Source organism: Xiphophorus couchianus, chromosome 7, assembly GCF_001444195.1.
Source record: "Xiphophorus couchianus chromosome 7, X_couchianus-1.0, whole genome shotgun sequence".
NCBI classification, from domain to species: Eukaryota; Metazoa; Chordata; class Actinopteri; order Cyprinodontiformes; family Poeciliidae; genus Xiphophorus; species Xiphophorus couchianus.
The window spans coordinates 30,546,263-30,567,217 of record NC_040234.1 but is presented as its reverse complement, the minus strand read 5'-3'; the positions used below and the strand labels follow the sequence as shown (position 1 = coordinate 30,567,217).

General features: G+C 37.1%; 1 protein-coding gene across 1 annotated transcript in view; it reads right to left on the bottom strand.

Moving 5' to 3' along the window:
- The window catches only part of wnt6b (wingless-type MMTV integration site family, member 6b), a 34,611-nt gene extending 14,802 nt beyond the window's left edge, over positions 1-19,809 (bottom strand). Inside the window, exons 1-2 of the mRNA XM_028023447.1 lie at positions 19,017-19,809; positions 3,676-3,896 (exon numbers count right to left, since the gene is read on the bottom strand). Of these exons, the coding sequence (XP_027879248.1) occupies positions 3,676-3,896; positions 19,017-19,096 (301 nt within the window). The 5' untranslated portion in view covers positions 19,097-19,809. The remainder of the gene's footprint in view (positions 1-3,675; positions 3,897-19,016) is intronic.
- Between the last annotated feature and the right edge of the window lie 1,146 nt (positions 19,810-20,955).

Below are 20,955 nucleotides of genomic sequence, written 5' to 3'. Positions count from 1 at the left end.
AACACTCAGACACAACAACTAATGCAAAGTTTATGTTTATGCAAAGTTTGGTTTCCAACTGAATAGAGTTAGATTTTTATCACACTATCACACAAAAAGGTTTTATTTTTCCAAACATTTTTTGCAAGGCAGAACAAAAGTACTAACTTTAGCTCTTATAGGCAATTTTTACAGGCAAGTCCATAAAAACAACAAAAACACAAACTATGTTAAAATTTAGAATATTTTAACATGAAGTCCATTTTGGTCTGGGCCCCACTTGGACCAGCCGTTACCTTCAACTTCCAGAATCAACAAATTTGGATTTATACTGAATAAAGACACCAAAATTATTAACTATTTCTATAAAGCTACTGATTTTCCAGGCATTTACACAAAACTGCCTTTAAAGAAGCATCAGACCGGGACTAGGTGTTAGCAAATACTGACACAGACTGATTTAAAAAAAAAAACAACTCCTAATCAGGACATCGCTAACCGCACCCATATGTGAAAACAACATAATGACTTCAGCTTTCTTTGTCTAAAGCTAAACTACAGGATGTCCTGATCTTTCTTTGGAGATGCATTATATAGAAGCTACACAATAAAACAGCTCTTTAAAATGGAAAAGCATTTAGGGTGCAAAACTCCCACAATGAAATTCTGACGAATTATGGATTTATCTTAAGACAAAGCAACTCAGAGTGTAGTATTTTTGTCGAAAAGAACCAAGTGGTTAACATATTTTAACACCTCATGGATACAAAAAATGCACAAAAATCTAAAATGTGTGACGGATTCTGTCACAACATAGCCAGCAGAAGTGTCATACCAGCATATCAGAGCAAAATCCCTAAAAAGATGTCAATGAGGTTAAGTAAACCACTTAGAAAGAATAAATACAGAGGCGTTTTTATTTTGACATTTATTGGTCCCAGCTTATGATAAACAACCATAAAGGGCAAATCCAGGTAACTGAGGACGTAAGCTTCAAAACTGAAGAGTACTTTGGCTTCCTTTATGGACAGGCAGGAATCTATGATTAATTGTCTTCAACTGGTAGATTCTTGCCCTCTTTCCCTTTCTTGTCTTCATTCTCTTTCTCAGTGTATCTTTGAATCCATCACTCCCCCATTCTTTCTCTTTCAGAAATACTAACAATAATAATGCTGCAGTAGACATAGTAGACAGAGAAACAATCATTTAAATCAGCTAAATTAACTTTGCTTTTTATGTTTCTTTTGTTTGTTTGTTTGTTTTTTACCAGAAAGGTACTGAAAATGTTTACTTTCTTTTCAGAAAAAGGCACTTATTTTCTTGTTAAGTAACAAATTAAAGGTTTCCAAAATAACAAATTATAAGATTTTGATAGCTGACAGTTATGGTTTTGACTGGTTTCGTATAGCATGTGAAATTAATTAGAAAAAAGCCAACTTTGTAACATCAGTGAAAGATAAGAACAAAATGGGTTTTGTGACATGTTTGGCACATTTTTGGAGGCCTAAATGAATATTAAATTCCATGTTTGCTAACTCAACACAACGATCACAAGGTCATCTGTAATCTCAGTTAAACATGAGACAAGCAGCTCTCGAAGAATCCAATCACACAACAGAAAAACCAACGCAGTAATTGCCAAGGACCCAGCGGTGACCCAGCGTCAGTTATATTAGAGACTTCAAAGAGCTGGAGCACCATGTTAAGAGATCCTAAAGGAGATGATAGGAAAAAGCAATCTTAGGTAATCTTTTCAAGCGTGCCCAATCTGATGAAGAGGAGATTCAGTCAAGTGTGAATATGTCTGGTCAGAAATACAACAGCTGCCCTTGTCTGTTGGAGTACTGTCAGAAAAGGACCTGACCTCAAGTGGATGGAAACTGAAATCTACAGGTACTGATGAATAAAAACCGAAGGAAAAAAATAAACAAAATTGTGTTGACGTTATACATTTTCACTGTCTGGTAGATTTCTGACCTAAATTGATCTGCTTAATGCAATATATTTAAAGTTGTATTGGTCAAACTGGGATCTCCTGTTTGACATCACCCTCTCTTCCCATTACAGCTTATGCTCATATCAGACTGGCTTAGAACCTTACTACATTGTAAAAAAAATAAAACCTCTCAGAATTTTCATGTTCTCTGCAGTGTCACTGTGGTACAAGTGCTTTTACCTTTTATAGACTAGGGGGAGGAATGGAAGACTCTGACGACGAATATCAACTCCAGGGAGGTAATCATAAATTGATTAGGAATTGGTGATTCATATGCCTTTACAGAGAAATTGTAAGTCGTGTATTGAACTATTTTTGATTATAGGTTTCTGTTGTAGTTTGAGAATGCGGTCAGGGATGGAAAGACTAGGATGTCTTGCACAAGTAATTCATTACCAATCATTAAAAGGCCATAACTACACTAATCAGTTTTACTTAAACCTACAATTATACTATATTATACTTGATCTACTCTCAGCAGACTGTTAATTATTTTCAGAAGCCGGCATTTCTTCTGTGGTGTGCTGTCATAACTAAAGCACAAGTGGAGTAAGGATTTTCTTCCTGCATGGCGCTAACTTACAGGTGAAAAAGACACACTTGCAGGCCTTTCGGTGATCCCTTGAAAATTTCATTCTTCTGCCCGATTGTTTCGATTCCAAATATGTTGCTTGATAGGAAATAATCCAGTTTCCCGTTGGGTGCAGAAGAGCAATCTTAAGCCAAATGTTAAACTTTGTCTGATTAAAAGTGCAATCACAAATAGTTCAACAATTAGTCATGTCTGGAAATGCCTGAAAATTGAAATCACATGTGCGATTGTTGTAACAGGCACAAAAGGAGGAATGTATCAAAACTGCTAACCAGTTCCTTTAAGAAAGTATATACCTCACTAAACTTCAACAAACCACTTTACTGTAGCTGCTGCAATAACACTGTAAGTAGCTAATATAATCAATCATACAGCAATACTGTCCAGAATAAGGTGGACTCAGAAACCTCCCATGTATACATAGGAAAATTCTGCATATTGTGACAACCTCAAGGATTCCTTCAAATGACAACATAATACCTGTGATGGCAGCTTTATGTTAGAATTGGCAAGCGACATACTGTAAGTGCTGCGGCATCATGATTGCCATCACTCTGAAATTAGGTTTCCTGCAACATACAAACTGTCACTGAGTTTGTAAAGACTGCAGGACTGTCTTCATCTGGTGTGAACGCAAGCCTTGCCAAAAGCAAATGACAAGAAAATAAATCCTCTAGTTCAAAGCAGTTTGTAACCTGGTCGCCAATTGAAAATGTTTTAGAAACATGTTTTCCTGACTTTCTTTGTACTTCTCACCTTTTACCAGGATCTGACATTTTTTCAGAAGTGGGATACATAACGTTCAACAATTTTTATCTTCCTGGGACGAAGACAAAAGTTTTGCAAGGGACGTCTAAATACATATTCCATATTTTGTTTACCATAAGATTAATAGAAATGTAGTGGAAGGTGCCCAAAACGTTTTCAAACAGCAGTGGTTTAGCCTGAAGTGTAAAAATAAAATCGCTTCTTTATAAAACTGCAAGCAAAACTAATGGACGGCTAATTGGTGTAAACATTTCACAGATACTGTTGAACACATCTAACAAAATGAAACCCAAAACTGTTTTCATCATGTAATCAAATGAGACACTCCCTCTTCACTCACCTTGCTGTAGTACTTTGCCAAAGTATTTGTTGTGGCTTGTGCAATTCCACCTGCGGTACTTGAACTGGTATTGGCACTCTCTGACACCCAGCCTCGCTCCTTTGGCCACCTCGCTGACAATTTCTGGTTGAGTCTGGCACAACTCAGCCTGCTTCCCTGCCAGGCGCTTTGCCTTCCTGCATATGCTGTTGGGGTCCATGACCAAGGGGCTTCCCACTGCCCTGCAAAAGTTGAAACCATGTTAGAAAAAAACGTGGATCTCTAAGCAAGATATACAACAACATTCTCATCGTTCTTTTAGATAGGAATCAATCAGTAGCCACCACAAACCAACACTAATTAAGTTTTCTTTTCTTGCTCCAGAGCCTGTCAGCTCCATGCACCGCATCTTGGCTGTGGCTACAATGGACCTCTTGAACGAGAACGTGGGAGACAACAGCACACAGTTTCCCAGAAGCATCTCTGCTTTGATATCAGATAATATTTTTGCTGTTTGATTGCATGTGGAAGAACTGTGTGGTCCTTAGAAAGTTGCAAGTCACATAGTTGGACACATCTCAACAGAAGGGCCATATTAATGCTGCTTAAGTGGATTCTGGTAAACCAGAAGGCAGGCATTTTAGATTTCCAGACGATAGAGAATTTTCAGTCGTTGTTCTGGCAGTTAGGAGCTCTACCACTTAAACCACACATATCCACTAACTCACTCCCCTTTTAAAACGTTCATAGCTCAGGCCTTCTCAATCAAAAGTGTACATACTTTATCATGAATACGAAAAAAATTATCTTGTGAAGCAAAAATAAATAGAGTTGACTTCATGTAGAGTAAATATTTGAAATGTTAACACATATATAGATTCATCATTGTATAAATACCACTCCAGACCTCCTAGAAAGCTATGACAGATGAGTGTATATAATATAGATAAATAGTTTATCCTAACTCTTAATGGGGAAAAGAGGCTTGGATTAAATATTTCAAAATACTGCCAGGATCTGGGGCATCGTTTTTGGCATAAAAAAGGAGAATCCTGATTGCTTAGTGCAGGTAAAACAACTTTTCTCACAGCATCTCATTTTACTTCATTTCACACAATTGTAATTATTTCACCTGAGTAAGCATCATCAAAACCTTCATCACTAGAAACCGGCAGGGAAAGAGAAAGTGAGGGTAAAAAAAATAGCTCTACCTCACAGTTTTTCATTCAGCCTTGTTCTTGTTAATCGCACCTCCTGATATCATTCATCTGCCTTGAGAGTTTGTTTTAAGAAGCAGAGCAAACACTCTCGCCAGTCCTCTCCCCTGGCGGTCTCATGCTTGGCGAGACGGGTGTACACACAGACACACACATGCACACGCTTGCACGTTTCCAACAAATAATACGACAAGCTGACATGTCAGGGGGATGACAGAATGAAAACACCTTCCGTAGAAAAGCTTGGGCTAGCCTTGTTTTCATGCAGTCATGTTGAGAAAAAAGCATGCATGGAGATCAACTAATCAAATACACTCCCTTGCAGGAATATTCTTACCTCTTGAGATTGTTCACATCTTGTCACATAATAATATTAGCTCCAGTGGATTTTATTTGAATGTTATGTAATAGAACGACACAAAGTAGCACCTTATTGGATGTTGGAAGGAAAGTTATCAATATCCTCAACACACAGTGGAAAAAATGGTGGTGGTTGTGCTATTTTTTTACAGATGGAGGTAAATATCGGGCAATCCATTAAGAAAGAAAAACCCGCTAGAGGCTGCATAACACTTCAGAGTGAGGAGATAGTTCACCTTCAAGCCCCAATTAAACAGCCAGAGCTACAATGGAATGGTGTAAAACAAAACATATTCATCTGCTACAATGACTCAGGCAAATCTCAAACCTCTATCAAATTGGGATTCTATGGATAGCTTGAAAATGAACGCTCTCGTGCACTCATGTATCCAATTTGTCTGAACCTCAGTTCTTTTGCAAAAAGGATGCACAAAAATTCAGTCTATCAGTGCACAAAGGTGAAACAAACAAAAACCCAATGAACCTGCAGCTTTACTAACAGGAAAAGTTAGTAAAGCTGCAATATAACTATATTGCAATACAAGGTTTTTATTTATAAAACTTAAAGTTACCACTTTATGTGCTATATCAATCTATTATTCCATCCATCCATTATCTAAACAAGCTTAGATTTGCAACAGAAAAAGAAAAAGAAGGGAATGCGTTTGCAAGACACTGCACAGTAAAAACACTGTGATGAATAAAGTAAAAATTACTAATAGCAGATGGCGAGTAATTCTTATAGTTCAAACATGTCCTGTGAAACATGGACTTTAGAGTAAAAATAATCAGCTAAACACATACTGTCTACACAGACAAGCTGCACACACCAGGAACACCCACCATTTCAATCCTCCTGGGTTTATTGAGTGTGTTGACAATATTTCTACTCAAACAGAACAATAGCGTTAAACTCATACAGGCAATTAAGTCACACAGACAGTCAGTGGATGTTAATTAGCAGGTAGACCCACAATATTTAGCAACACACACTCCCTCTATAACCACTTATTACTTAACAACTGTTCTGAGCCTGTGTGCGTGCGTGTGCGGGGGTGGGGCATGTGTGTGAGACAGAGAGAGAGAAATAATAAGAAACAAACTCAGACAAAGGTAAAATTAATGTCAAGTGATTTTCCAGTAACGTGTTTTATTTGCCTTGTTTCTTTTAAGCTTGTGTTTATTTTCTGGAGCAATGATTAAAGGCCAACTGTAGAACATCAACATTTTACAATGGGAGGTGTATAGCTGTGAAAGTAGAAAAATTGCTGTATAGTTTTCTATTTTTATTCCTCAAACAGCTCTGCTCTAAAACTGGAGTGACATGTGATTTCTCACTGTAAGTGCCTTTCACACTTCACCTCACATCAAAAAGTGTTTTTCACATTTCATAACACATCATGTGATCAGGTAAAGTTAAATGCTAAACTAATCCTGATGGCTATCTTTAGTTAAAAATATGTGATGAATTTAACAAAGAGTAAGTCCAGCATGTGGGAAACTCAGGATAATCCAAACAACCAAGGTACCACTTTCTTCTAAATAGAAACCAGACAAAACAAGCACTCCAAATGAGAGTTTAAGTTTGGCCAAAACAGTGTACTTATTGTTTTTGGTGGGTTGTTGCTCAAAGAGCAGTTTGTTCAGTTAGCAATACATTTAAACCCATCAGAACTCAAGAGTCCAAAATGGAAACTGCAGAAGATGAGATGATGTTTTAACATACAGCAAACAATGAGATGTCTTGTCATGTTGTTTTAGTAATTCAGATGAGAAACATGATCAGGCATGTGACCAGTGATAAAAGTGTTCAAACTTTATATTACCATAAATAATATCTATATAGGCTGCATGGTGGTGCAGTTGGTCGTTCTGTTGCCTTGCAGCAGAAGGTCTAGGTTCAAATCTTTCTGCAAAGAACTTGCATGTTCTGCCTGTATGTTCTCTTCGGATATTCTGACCTCCACAGTCCAACAACATGACTATTAGGTTAGTTGTTCTCTCCATATTGCCCTTAGGTGTGTTCATGCATGATTGTTAGGCCTGTGAAGTACTGGCGACCTGTCCAGGGTGCCCATCTGCTCGATAACCCCCTAAGAAAAACACCAGTTCCCCCACTACCCTAGCAAGACAAGCGGGTACAGACAATGGATGGATTAGATGTCAATTCAAGCTGTCATCTGTGAGATGCAACATCTGTTCAAAACAGTGACATTGACTTCAGTAAATAAATAAATACCCCAGGTAAACAAACTGAATATCGTATTGCCATGCAAAGTGTGCATTTATGACAATTGGAAATAACAACCCACAATTATTCTAAACAGTTATTTGCATTAATATTAATGTGATCACTGTGATGATAATGACATATACCACAGTCTTATTCTGTAAACTAAACACTCCGTATCAGCATCTTTTTTAAAGCATGAAACGATATTGTCACATATACAAAGGTGATCATGTGGTTAGTGAAACAGAATAATGACAGCAGTTACATTCAAAGCGAGGCAGCAAAAAAGTGAAAATGGCACATTTGGACGTGCATGTGGAATTAACAGTTTATGCATGTTTAATTTCAGATTTTCCAATAACCACAGTGGGACAGACTGAGAGCGGATGTAGCCCCAGGGCCATAAAATTCCCCCGTCTTCATTAGGATAAAGGTTTCTGCCACATTTCCGCTGGATACTGGGTGTGCATACCACACACATTGGACTTTCTTAGAAGTTTGGGTGCATGATGAGAGTTGAAGAGCTGGATTGCTGTGGTGAACTCAGGTGGAAAAGTACACCACTGGAAAAAAAGACCAAAAAGAGGGTGATTGGATAGGATGATGGGATCAACTTCCTGTAAATTCTCGAGCCTTTTGTGCCCTTGTTTGGAGAGAAAAACATTCAAGTGTTCCACCTTAAAAGGTATAGTGTGGAGATACAGTATTTAAGGCTGCAACAAGCAGACATTGTGATTGAAGAGAAGAGCAGTTTAAAAAATGTATCTGAAATCCCAGTAAGCAAAAATGTGTATATATATATATATATATATATATATATATATATATATATATATATATATATATATATATATATATATATGTCACTACTTTAGGTACTCAATTGTTCTGTGGCTGTTTTAAAATGTAAAAATTAGAAAACTGTTGAGTTCAGCCGACCAGAGTAATATGTTCATTTTCTGCTTGGCAGTAATCTGATCCTCTTGCATACTCTCTCTGTCATTTGGGATACAGCTACTGAGCAGATAATCAAAGGAGGATGTTCTGTGGTTGATAATATCATTGGTTTGAGGAAACAGTGTCTGGCATGAACAGTTTTTGTGATGATAAAGACTCAGTAGAGGAACTCCATAGCAGTAAGAGATAAAACAAGTTGGAGAATCAAACAGACTCAAATCACTGATAGCATTTTGTAGTCATCTAGAACATGTTCACAGACTGTCTATTCAAGATCTAAAGCTTTCATTGCCTACATCAGACTAAGGTGCTTTGCATTGGGCTGTAATTATTTGCATACCATGGAAGATATCTTAAATTAATTAACACATCATATAGGCTTAGGACAACATCTATACGTTTAACCTTTCAATAATGATTTGTAAAATTGGAAAAGTAAATGAGGTTTTAAATACAGATACAGATTAAGAAATGGATACCCTATTAATAATTTTCAGGCTCCAGTTAGGGGTCACAAAGAGATTAAACCATGGCATTCGCCTTATCTTGGGTTTCATTAAAGATATCAGGGCACTGTAGTCATTGAGCTGTACTGTATGAGGTCCTTCTTTTTTCATGCACAAATGAATGAGTTTCATCCCTCTTAATCCCTCAGATATGCCGGAGATGAAGATAGTCATGACAAATGTGTGTCTTAACCACCAGAATGAACAGAGGAGATGGTCAGAGGAAAACAAAGAGCCTTAAGATGGAAAATTAACTTCATGTTTATGTACAAATATATAAAATAAAATCATGGTGCGGTGCACGAGATACTATGCAATTCTAACATATTAAGAGAGTATTGCCAAGTTGCTACTGACAGACACCAGCTGGTGTAAATTGTGCCTATAAAAGGACATGTTTTGGAAATTTACATAGCTTTCAAGCCTATGATAGGATAAAGTTGAGAAAAAATTACCTTAGCAACTACCTTCCTGTTCATCTTAACAAGTACATTAAATGTTGGATTGCATTGTATAATCCATAATACCATCTTCATAGCTTTGGCATGATAATCAAAAACCTCAGCTTGGTAGTGAAATATGGAAGAATGTGGTCTTGTATAAAAAATAATAATATTCATAAACAATGTCTGGAAAAAGCTTCCCATGTTGAAAGAAGTCTTAATTCAATCTAAGTTGTTCCTAACCTGCCTCAAGCCCCCAAAATTGAAACACCTTTTTATTCTATTTTAAAATAAAGATTTAAAAAATTTGTAAGACTTAGTAATGTTTTAAAGCATTTCTGTTCAGTGTAGAATTATTCAGCTCAGTTTGACTTATTTTAGTGTTTTAAATTTTTTAGCTGTTTCAAATCTGATGGCAACTTCAACCTCAGTAGCAATCCGCTATATCTACTTTTTCACTTTATCAACAACGATTTTACCCGCGGATCAATCAAGTGCTACCACAAAATAAAATAAAGTGGTATGTGCTCCATTAATTGTTTGTTGAATAAGATCATGAGAAAGCCTACACCTGAAAAATATGGTCTTATTTCAATATGTGAATAATATATGCAGTTATTAGATAATATGAAGCAACAAATATGGATTGCATGAAAGTCTTTTTCTGGTTAATTGTTATTTTCACTTAAAGTGAAAGTGTCCCTTGGAAATTTGGAATACATTTTGTGTCTTCACGAATCATTTGAAGTTCTCCAGCCTAAAACAAAGTCCCTATCAGACATGTTTTACTGTATAGTTAAAGATAACCAGGGATGAGATTAATGAAATTGGTTGTAGAAAACAAAGTTTCAACACTTACAATTTTTAAAGCCCCCACAGAGAATAACAATTTAGTGTAACATGCAGGAGAGCAGCAAGACAAAGGCAATTTCTCATGAGAAAAACATTTGTTCTGCTTTAACAACAGTGGCACACCCACTGCATGAGCTGCCAAAAGACACACATCAAACTTGGAGTATGGACATTTTCAGACAAACACAAGAGGTTAAAAAGTTGCATGGATGAGCTCAAAACTACTGAGAGATTACAGAAGGAAAGCCTGTAAAGTGACATGAAAGGTGATGCTTTTTGTAACACAGCTGATAGAGGAGTAGCCTTCAACTACTTATAAAACCACAGCAACACCGAAATAAATGTAGTCTATAGCAACTGGATGGGGGACACAACACTATCATTTTCCAATTAACAAGCACATGTGACATCACCTCGTGCCTATGGACAAGCTGTGATATGCCTAGGTCTGAAAAGGAAGGTGCTACCTCCTTATTCAGTTGCCAGGGATGCCAGACAGTACTCAAAGTGACAAGCACCTCTGAGTAATTGTTAGATTTCTTACTACAAAATGTCTAGAAAGACAAACTTCATGCTAATGGTCAAACCTCTTTCTTCCCAAAAAGAAAATACTAAACATCTTGGTATTTATTGAGTGATCCGGGTTAAAAGTCACAGATTCTTTAGGTCATCATTAACTAACAATCTGAGCTGAGTTGCACTCCCTCTAAGTTTGCATTTTTGCCAAATTATACCCCTATTTTCTGTCTATTTGTTTTCATTTCCTCCCAATCTATTACATTTGAAGTTGAACTATGTAGTTAACCATTATATCTCATTTTATTCTTTTTATTGTTTTAATTAGTTCTGAAGATTGTGACATTTTCTGAATTCAGAATTTTATTTCACACCTTGTTGTTGGTGGCTTGGATTCCTGTTTGAGGGGTTATGAACAATGAGCCAAAATAAAATTAACAACTAGAAGATATTATTTACTCACATTAGCACACCTAACTTACAGTTTACTTTGAGCAGATTATATAAAAAGTTGGTTTAATTTTGTAGCTGCATAAGTACAAGGTGAATAACAAAGCAAATGTATGAAATGAAAAAGGAACAAAATAATTGAATGATTTCAAAGCAGAAGCTTTGAGAACAGTTAATACTAAATACTGTACTAAAAAAGGATAGAAGATTATCTCATGTTATACCATTTAATTTCTTATTTTTTTGTTCTGTCACAGTCAGTGGGAGTAGTTGTCTTGTAATCCAAAAGTAGAGTTTAATTCCGTCTCCCATCTGTTATAAGTTGATGTTCAGCTGATCAAGGCACTTAATTGCTATTGGCTGCCGATCTGGGTATCGTTGAGGGAATGACAGTCTTTATAGTTGTTTGTTGTTCTTCACCATGAAATGCCAAAATCCTTAAAAAAGTGGTTCTCTACCTGAACTTAGCAAAAACTTAGTAGCACCAATTTATTGACAATAAAATTCAAATTTGGAAAAAAAAGGATGCTGAGAAAGTTTTAGCACCAAAATAGGTTCAGTGAAAAATACTTTGGGATTAAGCATCTTATAAATTGTATTTTGTCGCAGGTGTGTTGGAACAGCTGGAGCACAAGCTAATGGATAATCTTTGTAGCTGGTTAATGGGGCCTGACTATCTGCTGACATGGTTTCAACATTGCGGAACTGTGCTTCAAATTCAAATGGTCTTCTTTACAAAACTGCAAACTTTTTATTGCATGTACCACCATCGCTAAAGCAGGATAAACAAAACATATGACGCACCAAGCATGTAAAAACAAGAAGGCTAAGGTACATGCTAAAGCCTGCAGGCCCAAGCTGGACAGATAAAAGAGTACAAATTGTGAGGCACTGAAATATCTAATGACGTTTTGAGGAAATTAAATAGTATTACAAAGTGTTAAGCATATACTATTTTGCACTGGAGGTAGATTTTGTTAGCAAGAATAATTTTAAATTTGTTAGCCAAAGTAAATAAGCAAGTGGAAGTAAGACCAGAACCTCAAATTACCTAATTTAACCAAAATTGCAAGATTAAACCACTGAAACCAATGTTTGAGGGCTAAACTTCAGCTTTCCAATTATAAGTGATGGCGAAAAAGAAAAAAAAATTCTTTAAAGCATGGTCCAAACATGCAGACCCATGCCATCTAACAAGAACACAAACAGGCACACACACACAATTTACCGTCAGTCTTTGGGATACCCACTGCCAAACCCGCACCGTCATTTAATCTTTATCTCTACTCATCTCACCGGTCCTGATTACACATTTAGCTTTTCAGAGAAGCACTGAAGTGGACAAGATAAGATCTGTTACAATGAAGCCCTCTTCAAGTGAGGATGGGGGTTCTGACTGTACAGTCTGTAACTGTATCTCAATGAGTTTGTATGTGCAAGCATGTTCCCATAACTACATGACTGAATGAATGCATACTAAACACATTAACTGAGATCTACTGCTTGGAAATGCAAGTTGAAACAAACCCACAAAACAAACAAACAAAAAATTATAAAGGACAAAGTTTAAAAGCCTATTTCATTTCTTCAAAACTTGTTTTTGTGTTTTGTGTCGAATAAGATCTGTATTCATGTCCATGACCGAATTGAAATATATGATAAAGGGTGAAAGACAGAAGTGAACACAATAAAGTTGAAATACAACCAGACTGAAGCTGCAGTCAAACTCTCTTGTTCATTTGGCTCATACACAAAGAAAAACACAATCACCACTGTAGCTACTTGTCAAATCAAAACATTTGATTTATGAGACAAATTATGAAACATTTTTGTTCGAGCTGCGTCTTTAAAATGATGTTCAAAATAGCAGGCATACAAAATAGAATTCACATTAAAAAAATACAACAATAATTTATGCATTTAAAAGAATTTACGTGAAATAATAATAAAAAAACCCATTATAAACACCCTTCAAGGCATTAAGGCATGGTCAGTTTGGTGCTAACACAAAGCACCACAAAGAATGTTGATTCAGGCTTCGGTGGAAGGATTACTTTGGGTGAGACTGGAAGGCAGAGGAACCTTGTCTGTTTCCCACCAGCTTCTGCTGGAGGAACATTTGTAAAACCATTATTGATTTAACATTACCTGGGTCATCTACAGATGTTCTGACAGAGGACAGATGAAAAGTAAAAGAAAGCAATTTCCTGCCTGATAAACTTCATGCTCACAAACAAGTTTCACTGTTTTGGATGCCTGCTCTCTGCTTAAGCTATCTGTAGCAACCATGGCATAAAATACATTGTGTCCATTTTCCTTGAGGTTATGGGCTTTACTTTTCCTTAAACTCCTTCTAATGTTCACCCACATTTTTGCATTATGACAAATTGAGGAAATGTGCCCTCTTCATCATTTATATCCACTTGACAAGTTCCCATTGAAAGATAAAAATTATTTCTTTAAAAAAAATGTTTCATTTTCGATAATCATGATTTTATGTAAATACTTTAAACAAACATACATACATGCATTGTCTATGAGCACCTGTGTCATTGTGGCATGTTCCTGGCAATCTGACCAACAATGCAGACCCATCACAGACACACGCAAATAACACAGTTGGCCCTGCTAAGGACTGAAGTCAAAACTAGTATAGGAGAGCAAAGACATTCCTCACTCCTCTGAGCTGTGCTCTCTGCTCTCAGGCCAAATGATTAGAGAGCTTTAATCAGGAGAGGCTCTGAAAGGACAGCTATCTCCAAGCATTTCATATCTCTCACTCTGCGTCTCTCATTCCAGTTCTCTCTTCCCTCAGCGACAGCCTATCCGTGTGATAGGCATTTTCCTTCAGAAGACATACAGAGATAGAGACATTGAAGGGGAATGAGCATGAGACAGAGAAGGAGCGATGTATGATGGTATGTCCAGCTTCTTTCAACAGAGCCAATCATTGTCCTGGCAGACCGGAGAGCGACCCACAGGTGTGGTTTAACCCCGGGCTGCATCACAGTCGGTCACTGTGTGCGCGCATATGTATGTGTGTGTGTGTATCTGAATGTGTCGGTGAGTGTGTGAGGGAGCCAGCGAACAAGAGGGTGAGTGAAAGAAGATGACAATTTATGTCAGTGAGGATAAAAGAAAAGTAGCTGATTCCAGATTGCTGATTCCCTTAATCCACTTCTGCTTTATTTCAAATAAATCTCTAGAATGCATGGCCAATTGAACATTGACATGAACTCTTAAGAAGTTGAATACATTTTGACAGACAATATGCCCATTAGTCTTCCTTTTTCAAATTTCCAATAAACTGTGGGACATGATAGAATTTTGCAAGGTGTACCCTGAATGAAAGACATGATTTGAAAACTTAATAAAAGGCTGTTTAGTGGTCTGGTTCACTTGTATTTTCAGAATCTGGAAAAGTCTTATTACCATTCCCTTAAGGTATTTTGTGGGGACCTATGTGGCAATGTGAGGTACCTTAGTTGCTTTTAGGGTCATCTGTTCCTTTTAAATCAAACCAAGTACTGTGTCTTCATTATCAGCACAAATATGAGCTTGTGCCCCATGTCACTGATAATATTTGTGGTGTTCATGGGCAGGATCTCAAGACACACACCCAGAGAGGAGAGTGTCTGGTTGGGGAACCTAAGGGCCTCTAATAAGATCCAAGATATTAGTAGCTGAAATGAGCTTCCACTGTACTGAGGCTGTCCTCAACCTTAGAAATAGAGTAAAGGGACGTTGTGGGGCATAGCGGGTATAGTGGGCACCTCATACGCGGCAGACTATAGACGTTGTTGCTGTTGTCCCGAGTTTGACTCCCGCATCTCTTCCCTCCTCTCTACCTCATTTCCTGTCTACTTCCTGTCAGAGAATGGAAAAAAGGCCACTAGCACCAGTCAAAAACAGATTTTAAAATAAGAAATAGTGTACAGAGCCTGGGCATTGAAGGTAGATTTAGGTGGTCCTCACTTCTAAAGTAGTTGTTTGTTGTAGTTCAGTCATTTGACCAGGATGTCTCTAGGACGCCCCCTACCTTTGGGAGATTTTTGAGCATGTCCCTCCTTAAGGAGACTTTGTGTCTTAGTGTCCATCCTCCAAGAAGAAATCAAAAAATGAATGGATGGTTTGCTAAGATGTTTAAAGTATATAACATATTTAAAAAAGTTTTAAAATATTCCAAATTATTCACATGAACAGTGAATTAGGAACATTTACATGGGATGGTATAAACACTGAGACAATTTCATCCCTCTTTTAATCAAAGATTGTATGCTGTATTTTAAAAGTAATTTGTTTACACATAGTATTTATATATTCTTTTACTTTACAAAATGGAACAACTTCGCAAGGATAAGATTTTTGTTCCTGAAGACCTTTTAATACTTTGTGAAGAGGGCACTTATTTTATCAAAGGAAACATAAGAGAGTCTCCCTTTGGCAATGGACTGTACAGACTAAAATACTTCTGCTGACAAGATGTTATTTTACACTAAATGACTCATTGAATCACTTTTGATTCCTTAAACGCCCACGTGCGATGGTTTCTGAAAAAACCACATCAACATGTTGGCTACGCCAGAATTTATCAGGCTTTAAATTGTGAAAGATAGCCTCAGGAAACATAAGACATCAAGCTCTAACTCCACTGAAAATTTTAGTGATGCTAGAAAAGACTTCAGTCATACTTTCAACAGCTTGGCAGTAAAATTATGCTATTCTATTACAATGCAGGTCTGAAAGTAAACTGAACTCTAATAATTTTAAACTAGCCTGGTTTCAGAATTGATGATATTGGGCATCATTTGTAATGCAACAGAAAGTGCGGGAGTGACCGCAGTTTTTCCAGCTCTCTGGTGCACAGAGTAACAAAACATTCCCCCTCCACCACCTGTTGCTGCACTGTGCCTTTGAGCAGGCTGAAAGAAGGGTCCTATGTTTCTTCTTTGCTTGCAAGAAAATGAAAAATGATGTACATATGTGGGTTTGTAAGATTTTAATATTTTGAAAAAGATTAAGACAGCCCTGGTGTGTAAAGTAAAGCTGTGCTACCCATCACTGTCCACACATGAAAAGGAGCTGATTTTGAAATGTGGTTGGCAAGCCATGAGCTGCATCACTGTAAGCTCATGGCTTACACTCAGGCTTTACCTGAGCAGAAAGGCTGACTAATAAACCAACTAACATCAGCCTGTTAGAACAAACCCTTAAAAACCACTATTAAGTTAAGGGATTTTTATTCTGTATCAATGTGTTTAAATCTACTCATCAGAATAGCAATAATAACATGTTACAAAAATCTCAGTCTTAAATAAAGCAATGCTTTACATTTTTTATTTTTTTATTTTTATAAATACTGAAATACAATAATACATTCTTGGAATACTTATTTTATTAAAATAATAATAAATTTCATTTCATTTCATTTCAAAATAATCCAAGTACATGCCAATTGAAGGTAGTTCTCACTTAAGTGTGTGATTGTTTTAGTTCCAAATGCCAACTAAGATGATGTAGTCAGTTCTCCTAAAAGCAACCTTCTCAGTAGAAAATATGATTTTTAAATAAAACTTAAAGTTTGTATTCCCTCTCCGCCCCCCCATCCAGTATGATTTTCACAGTAATGTTCTGCATTTCTGAGGGAGAGGTTGTTTTTGTCTCCTGCACATTTTTTTAGAATTGCCGGGGGGCAGAACTTGTCAGCCATTAGGCTTGTCTGAAATCTAATGTTTTCAAAATCTCAAGCAAGATGTTTTTACTGCATTACTCAAAGCAATCACCTATTAGTACCTAAGTCTTAGTGCAATGTCTAATAAAAACCAAACAAAACTCTTTTAGATACCAAAGGTTAAACTGAAACAAACAAAAAGATAAAGTTGTAGGTAATAAAGCGCTGATTAGCTCCTTCTTCATTCATTAAAATATTTCCTTATCAAGTAAATAAAACAAAGGAGGTTTTGCAAAATTCAAGAGGCTCATGTATAATGCTGCACCCTTGTGGGTAAATATTGCTGTATTCCACGCTCCAAACATTCAAACTTTTTTATTGGAGCGCAGTTTTAATATTTTGTTCAATGATACCTCTGATCTCGAACTCCTGTTCATTTTCAGTTACATACATTCACTCTATCATCTTAAGTACGAGACACTAAATTTCTAAGTTGAGCAGTCAACAAGCAAATGCACTTACAGAGCCCCCATGACACTACATCCCACACTGACCTTGACTGAGCTATGAATGAACAGTGGGAGGATTCAATAGAACAAAACCACAAAGCTTCACTATCAAACACTGCAAAAGTTTGTCTGCATGTCTGCAGGAGCTATGACTTGCAGACATGCACAGAAACTTCTTTTTTTTTCCCCAACAGCACCACATATACAAAAAACTAACATTATTAGAAAACATGTTATCGGTAGATCTGCTGGGCTTTATGCCAGTCTGTCTGTTCGACTGTCACCCATCCTGCTGAGCTGAGCCTGTATGGATTGTTTTATGATGACATATCCACTGTGCCTAGAGGGCCACCTGACATTCCTTAACCTGAACTCCCATCACAGACACACACATCATCCGCGACACCTCAACCAACCTCACAGCTCTCTCTCACTGCAGGCAACAAAGAGCACACACAACTTTTTACCTCCCTGTTTTGTTCCTGTTACACTCTATCATATGGGATGCACCAATCAATTAACTGATTGGAGTTTAACAAAAATCAGATGAAGATCACCGAAACACACGTTGATGGACAAACTGGGTAATCTGCAAAACGACTACCTCTACCAAAGAATCTTCTACCCAATTGTTTCTCTTGCATGTGTTGTAATCCTGACATATACAAAATAGAAATAGTACATTCAGCCAGTCAGACCAGGATGAAATTGGTCATGGTCATTTTTCTTTAGTCAAAAAATAAAATAAAATATTACTCATCAGTTTACAAACAATGCATATTCTGAAGTAATTAAAATACATTGGACAACATTGTTGAAAATTGTATTGAAACTATGATATCAATTTTCAGATAAGAAATAGACTAATTAATGCAATAATATCCCAGAGCTTAGAAACATTTTCCTCAGAGGCTCTAATTCATAATCAAAACATCATGTAAAGACATCTCACCCCTCCTTCCTAATTCTTTAAATACATCAAAATCAAGAACTGCCATCATTCTTGGTCAGTAAATGCATCAACCTGCACAATTTAATTTAATTCCCTTTATTAATTTATAAATAGGGCTAATCTTCCAAATTTACACCACATTTAAATGACTGGCAGTAGGTTTTTGTCTTTCTTTCATGGGGAATAATTAATTGGAAAATAGCATTAGCAGGTAAAATCATATCCAGCAGCTCAGACTTTAAAGAAACCCACATATCAGTAGGAGTTGGCCAGGAAAATAATGATCAGTTCAATATTTACCTGCCACAAAAGTCTTGTGTCAATTATTCAGTTGTTATTATAATTAAGGCTATCAATAATTCAATGATTATTTATCAGATGGAAAATAAGCATATTTTCCAGAAAAAAAAAACGGATTCTAAAGAACATAAATCCATAACATCCTTCTACTTCACTGTGGTGAACTGTTAAATGTAAACGTGTAACTAAAATATAATGAAGATAGATAGATAGATAGATAGATAGATAGATAGATAGATAGATAGATAGATAGATAGATAGATAGATAGATAGATAGATAGATAGATAGATAGATAGATAGATAGATAGATAGATAGATAGATAGATACTGAAAGTAAATAAATACTTCCTCAGACTGAAATGAAACTGGGACAGGACACCCACGTGTTAACTTACCACCACAGCCCGATGATGTTGACCGGACAGAGCAAAATAAAGAACAGGGCCAGCTGGATCCGTGAGAAACGAGCCGTCATGTTGATCGCTGCAATTCCACACGGAGATTTTTTTTTTTCTCCCTCTTCAACAAACTTCAATGTATCGACCTCAGCCAACACCGAGTGGGATTGTTTCTTAAAATCATAGGAGGTCCGATTGTTTTTTTCTCTGACGGTGCGGATCAGTCAACGCTCTCTGGGAAGTGTCCGCCAAGGAGTGCGCAAAAGTCCACCTCCTCTTCAGTCGGGCGCATCTTAATGCGCAACAAAGTCGGTCAAGTGGCTAAAGAAGTGATGTCCGCTCTCAAAGGTGTGGTTAACCTCTTCATTATCGCTGTGCGGTGTCTGTCGCCGCGCACTTACATGGTTTCAAGGTGGTCTAATGAGGAACACACTCAAGACTTACTGCGCCAGGAAAATATCCAACATTAAGCTGCAGAATCTCGCTTCTCTTTCGGGGGTTCTGTCACAGTTAAACTGTTGTGCGGGCAGGAGTAGCAAAGAAGCGCAGATGAAGGTATGAAAATGCCCCTGCGCAGTCAGATGCGGAGCGCTCTCTCCGCGCTCTGAGCTGACGCGCTAATGAAAAAGTTGGTGAATAATTGGCGGCGCCCACCGGCTGCAGGTAGAGGCGACTCTCCTCCCGCTCAGCCTGTCAGCGTGTTTTCTTTGGATGAACACAGGCTGGAAAAATGAGTCTTCTTCCACCTTGGTGTGACGTCGCTCCGGGCGAGGCGAAATCCTCGCTGTAACTCAGACACGGAGAGAGAGAGGAGAGAGAGAGAAGTGGGTGGGGGGGGACTACAATTAGTTTCAGGAGGACCCAGGCTGAGATCAGAGAGGGTAAACTCAATAACCAGGTGCTGCCCTAAGATATATGCGAACTTTACGAGCACGCAAGACGTGAATTCTCTCGCAAATGTTTATCTTCAAAACTTAAAGTTTGTGGTAGCAGAGGAATCATTTTGTAGGTGTCTGAGCTTAAAGGACACAGTAACAGCAACTGAAGCAGCTAATATTGACCATTTTCTGTGGTTTTCACGTTCAATTTCATTTGAAAAAAACAGGCAGTGGTCCTTATGTCATAATAAAATAACATAATTAAATTTAACTTTCTAGAACGTAGTAGTCCTTTTCACCTGTACATTTTTGCTTGTACATTGTGCGACTGTTTAGGATAAATCAGTTTCAACAACAGAGAAAAACAATATTACCTTCTAATGTTCCTTATGTTTATATAACGTATTTACTCAATGAACAAGGAGAAGTTTAATGAATCTCCTCTTTGATCATTTTGACATTACTCTGCTGTAACAGGTATCTGGCCCTTACAGGTGTCCTCTGATGTTTATGTTTTTTTTCACACTTGTTTCTGATTATCAGATACATTTTATTAGGTGACAAAGATAAACTAAGTAAATACAAAAAGTAATTTTCAAACGACAATTTTCTTTAGGAAAAAAAGCCATCCACTCTTAATGAGGAAGGAAAACCACACCCAGGTAATTGTATTTAACCTCATTTTTGATTCAAACTGACCATATGCAGGTGTATTTACTGCAAGATCTACAGGCATAAGCATGAGCTAAATTAAATAAAACCTGTCCGACAAAATGACGAAGACCAAAATATTGTTAAAAATTAGACATCATACACAGATCTAAAGAAACTTAGGAACAGATGAGAAACAAAGTCATTGTTATCAATCAATCTGGAAATGGCTCCAACCAGTTTTTAGGTTTATGGAGACTTTACTTTGTCACGAAGCAACAGCTTGATTAGTAAAGTTCTTCTTTTTTTAATTAAATCATTTGACGACAAAAAAGCAAAATCAGAAGAAACTTGGAACAGAGTAAATACTATTTCACAGCACTGCACAGACAGATTTCTTTTTTTTT